The sequence below is a fragment of the Camellia sinensis genome, chromosome 13 (assembly GCF_055761805.1).
Source record: "Camellia sinensis isolate YWXY chromosome 13, ASM5576180v1, whole genome shotgun sequence".
Taxonomy (NCBI): Eukaryota; Viridiplantae; Streptophyta; class Magnoliopsida; order Ericales; family Theaceae; genus Camellia; species Camellia sinensis.
The window spans coordinates 75008391-75019653 of record NC_138973.1 but is presented as its reverse complement, the minus strand read 5'-3'; the positions used below and the strand labels follow the sequence as shown (position 1 = coordinate 75019653).

Genomic DNA, 11263 nt, shown 5'->3' with positions numbered 1-11263 from the left:
TATGACACCCCCATACAGTGTCCTCTACAACGTTATGACACCACCATTCAGTGTCTTCACCAATGGTCTGACACGACCATACAGTGTCTCCTATCCTCTTTTATTTTTATGTATTTTCTTGTTTTGTTACTCTCTCCAAACTCAAGTTGGTTAGTTCCTATTCCCCTTGAGTTTGCGGGGGGCTGTTAAAATCCACCTACTCTCCACCTACTTCACCCACTTAAACCTACTCCACTAAACCTAACCCACTACACCACTACCACCTCCACTTCACCTACTCCTTACCTACTACACACTCACCCTCTTCTATATATAGGAATCATGAATCATTGTAATATATATCAATACATCAATCAATAATACAATTTTCTTTTTCTCTTTATACATTAAATTTCTACAGTTTTTCTATGGGTGAATCTAGCATGATTCACAATTCGATTAACGTTTACGATTTAAGTGATTCTTGAAACTGTTAGATCTGATGGATTTTGACCCTTTTTACCTCATGAAAATGCTACAATACAACTTCTAAGAGTGAAAATGTTAGATCTAGGTCGTTTTATTTTCTTTCATATATATATATATATAGAATTGTTTAACCTTGTTTTTTATGACTTGTGCCAAATCTTACCACGTCTCTCAATATGATTCAATTCTGTTTCAAAAAATTAGGATTTGAAATTCACGACACAAACTACATAACTAGTAAAATATTATATGCAAAACTAAGAGATCAACATATCAAAAAGGAAAAGCACATACTAATAAGCTGTTTTTCCAGCTTCTTCCACCATAGGATCCCCTGCTTCACCAAACCTGTGAACCCAAGCTATGAATAACAAAAACCATTAGAAAATGCTCAATAAAGTTCAACCTCTCCCTTCATCCGCTGGAGTTACCTTCATAAGCTGCTGGAGTCATTATCGTTTTGACACCAGAAGTAACTTGCAATATGACATGATAAAAGGGGTCCAGAAACCCAATTTGATATGGAATATATGTAAACTTTTATGGCTCCCAAAACACACAATCCAAGGTGTATTTTATGCTTTTCATATGTCATTGACATCAAGAAGAAATTCAATCAACTTCAACTCATGATGTGGTAATGTCAATGTGTATTTTGAGCTCCATAGTTTATGGGCCCAATGAGATGACGCTATCTTGCTCTGAGTCGGGCAGTAGAATCATCTGCTTGCTCAAATTTCGCAGCATCATACAAACTTCTTTACTATCAGGATGCAATGCCTCACCAGCAATGAAGTAGCGGATTGATCCTCTAACTTGAATCCAACTAGAACCAGGTTCCTTATAGATTATTCTTTGTTTCATTTCCTTTCTCAGGCTTCCAACAGCATTCCACATACCAGCAGAGGCATAGAGATTCGAGAGAAGAATATAAGCAGAGTCATTCTCGGGCTGTAACTGAAGAATTTCTCTCGCAGCAACTTTTCCTAGTTCAACATTTCCGTGGATATTACACGCTGATAAAAGAATCTGCCATATTTGAGCATCGGGGCAAATAGGCATTTGATCAATGATCCTTTTTGCCTCTTCTACAAGTCCAACTCGACCAAGCACATCAACCACACAAGCGTAGTGTTCTAAACATGGGATCACCCCATGAAATTCAAACATAGAGTTTAGGTGAGATTGTGCTTCATTCACTAACCCTGCATGGCAACATGAACTGAGAACTCCTAGGTAAGTTATCTCATCAGGTTTCATTCCCAATTCAAGCATTTTCATGAATAGATCAAAAACTTCATGGAAGCAACCACGTTGAGCATATCCCGTCAACATGGCATTCCAAGCAGCCAAATTGTCCTTAGATATAACCCTAAAAGCTTTTTCTGCATCAGCTATGCTACCACACTTACAGTAAGCATCGATTGCAGCAGTTTCAACAAATATGTCATGATCAACTCCAAATTTAAAAGCCAGACAATGAATTGTTCTTCCTAGTTCCAGATCTGTCAACACGCCACAAGCTTTGAGAACTATGCTAAAAATTTCACTGTCAATTTCAAGGGACAAGCTTTGTGCCTCCTGGAACAATTTCAGGGCATCAAAATGATAATTGGAATGGACAAATGTTGATGCCATGGCATTAAGTAGTAAAACGTTCAGTTCATCAATCTCTGCGAACACCCTCTTTGATTCATCAATTCCATTGCATTTACCATATGATGTTATTAAACTAGACAACATGGAATCATCTGACTCAAATCCAAGTTTAATTATTAGACAATGTATTTGCATTGACTGGTTTGTAGAACATGAGTTGGACACAACGTCAAGAATGCTAGCAAGAGTATATTTATTAGGCTGTATCAAGAAATCATGCATCTGCGAAAACATTTCAATGGCCTCACAAAAAATCCCATTCTCAGAATAACCAGCTATCAGAGAATTCCAAGAAACAGAATCTCGACAAATCATCTCATCAAAGACACACTTGGCAAAACCCATCAATCCACATTTCCCATACATAGAAATTATTGCATTGCAAACAGAAACAACAAGCAAATGTCCAGCCTTGTAACAAAGGGCATGAATTTGCTTTCCAAGATTCAGCAACTTTGGACCTGGAATGACAGACAGAACATTACTCAACGTATACTCATTTACTTCATAACCTCTCGAGCGACAAATTTCAAAATTTTCAAAAGCTTCTACAGCATCATAGGCTGAACCAATTCGCCCCGTCCAAGAAACAACATCTGGTTGAGGAATTTCATCAAACACTTTCACAGCATCAGATTTTCTTCCACACCTAGAATACAAATTCATCATTGCATTGTTCAAATGAGTCGAACAGCCACGTAAAAACCCCATCTTTAGACTGAATCCATGAATCTGCTCACCTTCTTTGACCTCAAACAGCGCACCAAGCACACTAGTCAAGCTAAACTCATTCAATTCCAAACCCAAACCCCTCATACCCATAAAAATCTCTCTACCCTTATCAAACAATCCATTCCAAACAAACCCATTAATCATAGCCGTCCAAACCACAGAATCCAAAACCAAGCACTCCTCAAAACACTTCTTAGCTCCATTAACACACCCAGATTTCGAATAGTTCTCGACGAGCCCACTGACCAAGAACACGCCCGAGACCAAACCCATTTTGATGGAAACTCCATGAGCAATCTCATTGCGCTCCAAATCATCACAGGCTTTGATCAAAGAACTAAGTGTATAGACATCCGGGTTCAGACCCAATTGCCTCAACCCATTGAAGAGCTCGAAAACAGGGTCGAATCGGCTAAAACGGGCAAACCCAGAAATAAGAGAGTTGTAGACGACGGTGTCGGGTTGGGGGGTGTCACGGAGGAGTTGGGTGGCGCGTGAGAAGTCGCCGGAGAGGGAGAAGTGGGTGATGAGAGAGGTGGAGAGGAATGGATCTAGAATGAAGCCTGATTGGAGGAAGAGGGCGTAGAGTGTGTCGGTGAGAAGTGGGTTGTGAAGAGAGATTGAAGATTTGAGGGCTTGTGGGTAGAGGTTTTGGAGCAGTAGGTTCTTGAGAGAGTGGAGAGAGGAAGAGTTGCTGAGCCTCTTCATACATGATGATGGCTAGCTTGGGTTCATGTGAGATGTTTTTGAATGTGAGGCTTGGGGTTTTATACAAGTTTCAGGTTTTTGCCAAGTGGGACTAATTTAGATGACGAAATAAATTAAAAAATTAATAAAATAAGATATTATATTTAAATTATAATTATTTTTAAAAAAAAATCATAAAATTATTAAAAAAAAAATCAAAAAATTCTTTCTAAACGAAATTTTTTAATTAGATTGAAATAATTAAAAATCAAAGGGCAAATTACATATACACCCCTCGAGGTTTGGCTAAATTACAGATACCCCTGAGATTTGAGAAATTACGAATTCCCCCCTGAATGCTATATTTGCATAAGAAATTAGGGGGTAATTTGTTATGAAATATAAACCTCAGGGGGTAAATTGTTATGAAAATACAAACCTCAGGGGGCGGGATGTAATTTCTGAAACCTCAAGGAGTATCTGTAATTTAACCAAACCTCGAGGGGTGTATATGTAATTTGCCCAAAATCAAAAAACGATAAAAAAACAATTCTTTTCAAACGAAAGCTTAGCTACATTAGCTAGGTAATAGTGAATGGAATCATATTTCATTAAAATATTAGATTATAAAAATAATGACAAACACATTAGGAATAAAATCATCTTCTATTATTTTAAAAAATTAATCAATCTATAGAAAAGTTTAAAAAATTACAATTCTATTTCATTTTATTTTATTTCAATGAATAAAATAAAATATATATATATATAAAATAAAAAGTAATACTCCTTGTTATGTTTTTGGAATTGGCATTATTGGCCTCTTTTTGTTGATTTTTATTTTTATTTCTTTTTTTTTTTTTTGAATTTTTATTTAATTCTATCTAATTAGGTAGATAAGAAAAGTTTTTTAAAAATAAATTTAAAAATAAATTTTTTTATTTTATTTGTCTTTAGAGAATTTTTTTAGAATTTTTCCAAAAGAATAAAAATAAATTTTAAAATTTTTCTATATTAGATGAATCTGCAAAATAAATGTGGGCGCTCGGCCCAAAAATTCAATTTTAAATTTTATTTGACCAAAGATTCAGGTGGTGAATTAGTTTGTCCAAAAGGACAAGTTTAGGTAAAATTATCAAAATATCCATATATATTTTGCATAACTGTTTGTTTATTCACAAACCAAACCGGTTTTCACTCTCTCTCTCTCTCCCTCCCTCCCTCCCTCCCTCTCTCCCTCCCCAGAAGGACAAGTTTAGGTAAAATTATCAAAATATCCATATATATTTTGCATAACTATTTGTTTATTCACAAACCAAACCAGTTTTCACACACACACACACACACACACACACACTCTCTCTCTCTCTCTCTCTCTCTCTCTCTCTTATCTTCTTCAAAGTTTCCATCAGCCTCTCTCCCTCCGTCGCCGACCGTCGATCTCTTCTCTTCCGTCGCCACGCCGTCACACCTCTTAAATTCGATCGATCTTCACCGTTACGTTGTCTCGATCTTCGCCTCCTAGATCGAAATCTTAGATCCACTCATTTTTGTTGGCACGTCGTCACCCCTTTTAGCTCCATTGCGTCATCACGTCTTTGTAGATTTGTCTACCCTAACCTTAGATCTGTCTACTCTAACCCTAGATCTAGACTGCCAAATCTCTTTCTCTCTCTTCCAATCGACATCTTAAACCCTATTTTCTTCTTCTTCTTACTCTATCATCTTCGCTTTCAAATCCACTAGAGACCTCTCTACGTCAATTCCCTCGGCAAAGATGGCAGTGTTTACATTCGTGTACAAGAGCAAGAGCCACCTTACAAGAAAAAAAAAACACTTTTGACGACCACCTTTTTTGAGTTGGTCGTAGATAGTTGACTTTCTGCGACTAACATTTTTTTGGTTGCTAATGAGTTGTGCTTTTGCGACCAACGACATTTTGGTAGCTAATAGGTAATTTTTTGCGACCAAAAAAAAATATGGTCATGAAAAGTAATGGCGTGAGAGGGGAAAAAAATGTGGGATCTCAAAACCTTTGGTGACCAATAAATTGTGGTCACATGAAGGAAAATGCCATATTTTGTATCAAAACTACATAATTTTGAATGTTTCCTAATATTAATTAAATTTGTTACTATTTGAAATAATTATTAATAATCAGTTCAAAAAAAATATTAATAATTAAATAATAAATTATTAAGAACATAATAGTAATTATTTTTTAATAGAATTATTATTTATTGATTAAAATCATAAAATTTCTTAAATTTATTTTTTCATTCAAAATATTAATAAAATTACAAACATAAATAATAAAACTTAAAAAAAAGTATAAATAAAAACCAATTTTTACTACAAAATTTTGTCCCAAATTCAAATTTTTTCTCAATATTTAAAACAAGCCCTCCAAACTTTTGCCTAAATTGAAATTCCCTCCTAAACTTTTGCCTAGACTTCTACTCCCTGGTCCCAAAAAAAAAAAAAAGAAAAGGGAAAAATAGAGAAAAACTAGCTGGAGGGAGATATGTTCAAAAGAGAGAGAGATAGAGAAGACGAAGAAGAGACCACGAAGAGAGATGGAGGGAAGAGTAGTTCTTCGGAGCAACAGCCATTGCATCGCTCATAATGGCCATTGCGTCACTCGAGTAGTCCTATGGAGTTACCTCCTTCGCAGCCCCGTTTGTCTTCGCTTCTCCCTCCGATCGACGAAGACCACCGAACGAGGAAAACGGAGTCGTCTCACATCTCCCTCTGGCCAGAACTCTCACACCTCTCCCTCCTACCGCCCAATTTCAAGTGCATGTTCAGATACTAGGGTTTCGAGTTTTGATTTGAGGATTTTCAATTTGAAAATTAGGGTTTAGGGTTTTTCAATTTTAAAATTTGGGGCTTTTCAATTTGGTGTTTGGTGTTTGACTTGGATGCTTGTTCTGAATGTTTAAATGTGACTTAATAATGTTAATTTACCAAGTCTTTTAACTTCAATTGTTTTTGGTATTGATTTTGTTATTTATTTTTTTATTTATTTTTGATTTTTTTGATGGCTTCTATTTTGGTGTCACTGGTATGTATCTACGAAGGTTTCAATTGTTGTTAAGACTCAGTAGTACTTCAAGAAAGAAAACACAAGAATTGTTGATGTCCAATTTAATTGCTTTATTTACGTTTATGTTATGAATTCTTACAAACATGTTATTGATTGCTTTAACCAATCACTGGTTTTGTGTTTGTGATACTATATATTTGATTTGGTTTTATCTTTTTGACTGGATTGCTTTATCAATTTTGTTTTTCTTTAATTTTCTTAATAAGCTCACATTAGAAAGCTTCAGAAAGAAGTGAAACTCCATAAAAAATCCATTATTGTTTGGTTGTATCACTTGAAACAATGTTGCTCATTGTTATTTAAAGAGATTTGATAACGAAGCAAGTTACTATTTGTTTCAGTTGGTTGGCTGTCTAACTTGATTATACATCTCTAGGGAATTATGTCAAATAAACATAATTACATGTTTACATTAGATTTGGTTGTTGAGTGACTACGGTAATTAACTTTGTTATATGGATCAGGAAAAGATGTCACTTGTTGCACATTATTAATATAAGACATCCCTCCCATCTGGAATTCTTATAAAAAAATTTGCTATTTGTTTATGTATTTTGTGCTTGTGATTGTGCTTTGGTTAGGGCTTGCTCTTGAAATTCCTTAGGATTTGTACCACTTGATTATGAAGGTTGTTGCAATTAGGAAGTATCTGGAGATGAACAGGAATGATAAGGATTCTAAGTTTAGGCTGATTCTCGTCAAGAGTACAATTCATAGGCTCGCTCACTACTACAAGAAAACTAAGAAGCTCCCTCCCGTCTGGAAATAGTAAGCTTCATGTCCTCATTTGTTGGCTCTTGAAAAAAAAATGAGAAAAAGAGAGATTGCATTTTTTGGGAGTACTTTTTTTTTTTCTCTTAATGTTTTCTTCTACTCACTCTTCAATTATTGTTTCACTTAGATCTCTACTTTTGCTCTGTTTTTTTTTTCTTCATAAATGCAGGTTTGAAGCGATGTAGTAAGAATTGTAGGCTTAGCAGGCTCGATCCTGAGATTTTCGGGGTCCAAAGCCGATAATCAACTACTAAATTTCCGGGGCCCTTCACATTTTTTTTTTATTGAATGAAAAAAAAAATTAAGGTAAAGGACAAAAGATTTGTATTAAAATCACAAAAAATACTTAGCATTACATTGCAACAACTAATAAGTATCACTTGATCCTCGCTCTTCTTGCATTTTAAGAAACAAATAAATCAATCATACTTGCATAATTTAGTTTTTTTGCAAAATCATTTCAATGGATAATAATGCTAATCCATTCAATCTTTCTTGTGACATAGTTGATCGAAGGTAATTTTTGATGATTTTTAACTCTGAAAAGCTTCTTTCCCCCGATGCAACTGTAACCGGAATAGTCAAAAGTATCCTATAAGCAACCCATGAATTTGGGAAACAATTTGCCATCAACTACAGATGATTAAGCACTTCAATTGGTTTATTGACTTATTTTGGCAATATCTCTTTCAAGACTTTTAGCTCCATCAATAAATGTCTTCCATCAATATCGGAAATCTCACCATGTTTTAGGGGTGTTCGCGGATCGGTTTTGTGCGGTTTGCGGTTCGGTTTTGACCCGCCCGCATCTATGCGGTTTGGGAAAAAGTCAACCCGCAACCGCCCGCAGTGCGGTTTGCGGTTTGTGCGGATAGGGTTTGCAAATGTGCGGGCGGTTTGCGGTTTACACTTTTTTTCTTTAAAAATTAATTTTCGAGTTTTTTTTCCCAGCGAATTTAGGCATCAAATTCATTTTATATATTTGTGATAACAATTTTTTGATGAGTTTACAAATAAAAATTGAATATCAATGCATTAAATGAAAGTACCCAAAACAAAGAGACTCTATACTAGCATTTTTGCCATGAAAAAAATGTATATCAATGCATTGAAGGTTGTACTCAATTGGAATTGCCAGTTCAGTAATCAATAATCAAACTATAAGTTCCATCGACCATTAGAAGGAAAATTTTATTAGGAAAAAGTGGATGAATCACCAATGAAAATCATATAAGAAACTAAGTTTAGGACTTGATAATTCTACGGTATTAAGAAAGTTGAGAAATACTTAAAAATAAGGATCCTAGTGTCATAGATAATATAATGGTGCTCCTGTAAAAGTTACAAAGTTGGTATATAAAAAATAATAATAATAATAATAATAAAGTGCGGGCGGTTTTGCGGGTTGCGGATTTAAACCGCGACCCGCCCGCAACCCGCAAATTTGTCATATTTCAAACCGCATCCGCCCGCATTATGTTTGCGAAACCGCCCATTTATATGCGGATTGGGCGGTTTGAGCGGTTCGGATAAACCGTTGCCCACCCCTACCATGTTTTAAAAATTCTTCAAGGTTCACACACCTCGCCTTCAACGATTCATCGCTGCACTTTTTCAAGTCAAACAAAAAGCCAAAGTTTGCCTCATATACTTTGAATTGTTCGAACCTAATTTTGAATGAACAAATGGCTTGATCAACAAAATAAAGGAAGTAACCAACTTTAAGGGTGTGTTTGGTAACGTTTACATTTTCAGTTTATATTTACAAAAATTTTATAAACTGGTTTTTGTATATTTTTTGTTTATTTTTAGAAAAACATAAACTACAAACGTGTTTGGTAATTGATAAAATGTTTTAAAAAAAATCTAAATATAAAAAAGAGTGAGAAATGGCAAGTGGTGGCGGACGACGGTGGTGGCAAGTGGTGGCGGACGACGGTGGTGGAAAATGGTGACGGTGGGTGGTGGGTAGCTGGTGGTGGTGGGTGGTGACGGGTGGGTGGTGGTGGTGATGGGTGGGTGAGTGTCGGTGGCGGATGGTGGGTGGTAGCGAGTGGGTGGTGGCGGTGGTGGTAGTGGTGGTGGCGGGTGGTTGGTGGTGGTGGCAGGTGGGTGGCGGATGACGGGTAGTAGGGGGTGGTAGCGGATGGGTGGTGGTGGTGGTGGTGGCGGGTAGTGGTGGTGGGTGTGTGGGTGAAAGTGTCGGGTGGTGGGTGGTAATGAGTGGGTGGTGGTGGTGGTGGTGGTAGTGGTGATGGGTGGTTGGTGGTGGCGGCAAGTAGGTGGCGGATGGCGGGTGGGTGGTGGTGGCAGTTAGGTGGTGGGTGGTGGTGGTGGGTGGGTGGGTGATGGTGGTGGGTGGTAGCGAATGGGTGGTGATGGTGGTGGTGGCGGGTGATGGTGGCAGGTGGGTGGCAGATGGCGAGTGGGTGGTGGTGGCAGTGGTGGTGGTGGGTGGGTGGGTGACGGTGGCTGGTGGTGGGTGGTAGCGGGTGGGTGGTGGTGGTGGTGGCGGGTGGTGGTGGCAGGTGGGTGGCGGATGGCGGGTGGTGGCGGGTGGGTGATGGGTGGGTGGGTGACGGTGGCAGGTGGTAGGTGGTAGTGAGTGGGTGGTTGTGGCGGTGGTGGTGACAGGTGGTGGGTGGTGGTGGTGGTGGTGGTAAGTGGGTGGCGGATGGCGGGTGGTGGTGGTGGTGGTGGGTGGGTGGGTGGGTGACGGTGGCGGGTGGTAGGTGGTAGCGAGTGGATAGTGGGTGGTGGTGGCAGGTGGGTGGCGGGGTGGTGGGTGACGGTGGTGGTGGTGGCGGCGGCGGCGAGGGGTGGGTGGTGGTGGCGAGTGTGTGGCGAGTGGGTGGTGGTTGGTGGTGGCGGGTGGTGGGTGGTGGTAGGGGTGCAACTCGGCCGGGTTCGGTCGGGTTGGGGGTCTGCCCAAGCCCGACCCGAATTGTATTTGGCAGTGCCCAAGCCCGCCCAAGCCCGACCATGAACCCGAGCATTGCTGCCCAAGCCCGGCCCGAGCTTTGTATTTTGAACTTGGGTTAGCCCGAATTGCCCGAATTGCCCGAGTCCAGAAACCTGTAGGTAGATCTAAGGGTAGGCATAAAAGATGCTAATCTAATGGTAGAAGACTAACCAAAAAAAAATAAAAAATAAAAATTAAGGCTAACTCTTTTACTTAATAGAAGACTACCCAAAAAAAAATAAAAAATAAAAATTAAGACTAACTCTTTTACTTGATTTATATATATTATATAATTTATTAAATTATATATATATTATATGTAATTTATTATATAATTTATATAATATATTAAATTCAATTCGGGTTCGGGTTGCTCGGGTTGGCCATTGGTTCTGCCCAAGCCCGGCCCGAATTGCAATTCGGGCATCAAAATTTTGCCCAAGCCCGTCCAGATTACAAGATATAGTTGCCCAAGCCCTAAAAAAACTCAGGCTGGGCTCGGGTTGCTCGGGTTGAGCCCGCCCGAGTTGCACCCCTAGGTGGTGGTGACAGGTAGCTGGTGAGTGGTAGTGGCAGGTGGTGGTGAGGGATGGGTGGTGGGTGGTGGGTGGTGGTGCCGGAAGACGGTGGTGGAAAATGGTGGCAGGTGGTGGCTAGTGTTGGGTGATAAAAAAAAAAAAAAAACTCAAAACTCAAAACGGAAACACATTTTTTGTGTTTTCATTTTTTGGCCAAATTTATAAACTGAGACCACTGATTTATAAATCAAAAATTTTACCAAACAAGTTTTTATTTGAGTTTTTTAAATTTTTGTAAATATAAACAGAAAACTGAAAACGTATTACCAAACGGCACCTAAATGATTCTTCAGCCGA

General features: G+C 38.5%; 1 protein-coding gene across 1 annotated transcript; it reads right to left on the bottom strand.

The window, feature by feature from the left end:
- Positions 1-399: 399 nt before the first annotated feature.
- LOC114281354 (putative pentatricopeptide repeat-containing protein At3g25970) lies at positions 400-3619 on the bottom strand. The gene has a single exon (XM_028223800.2). The coding sequence runs from the start codon at positions 3565-3567 to the stop codon at positions 1138-1140; it is 2430 nt and encodes an 809-aa protein (XP_028079601.2). The 5' UTR covers positions 3568-3619; the 3' UTR covers positions 400-1137.
- Between the last annotated feature and the right edge of the window lie 7644 nt (positions 3620-11263).

Bases quoted from the DNA above. Each gene is read 5' to 3' on its own strand.
- LOC114281354 (XM_028223800.2), bottom strand. From the start codon at position 3,567: ATGAAGAGGCTCAGCAACTCTTCCTCTCTCCACTCTCTCAAGAACCTA.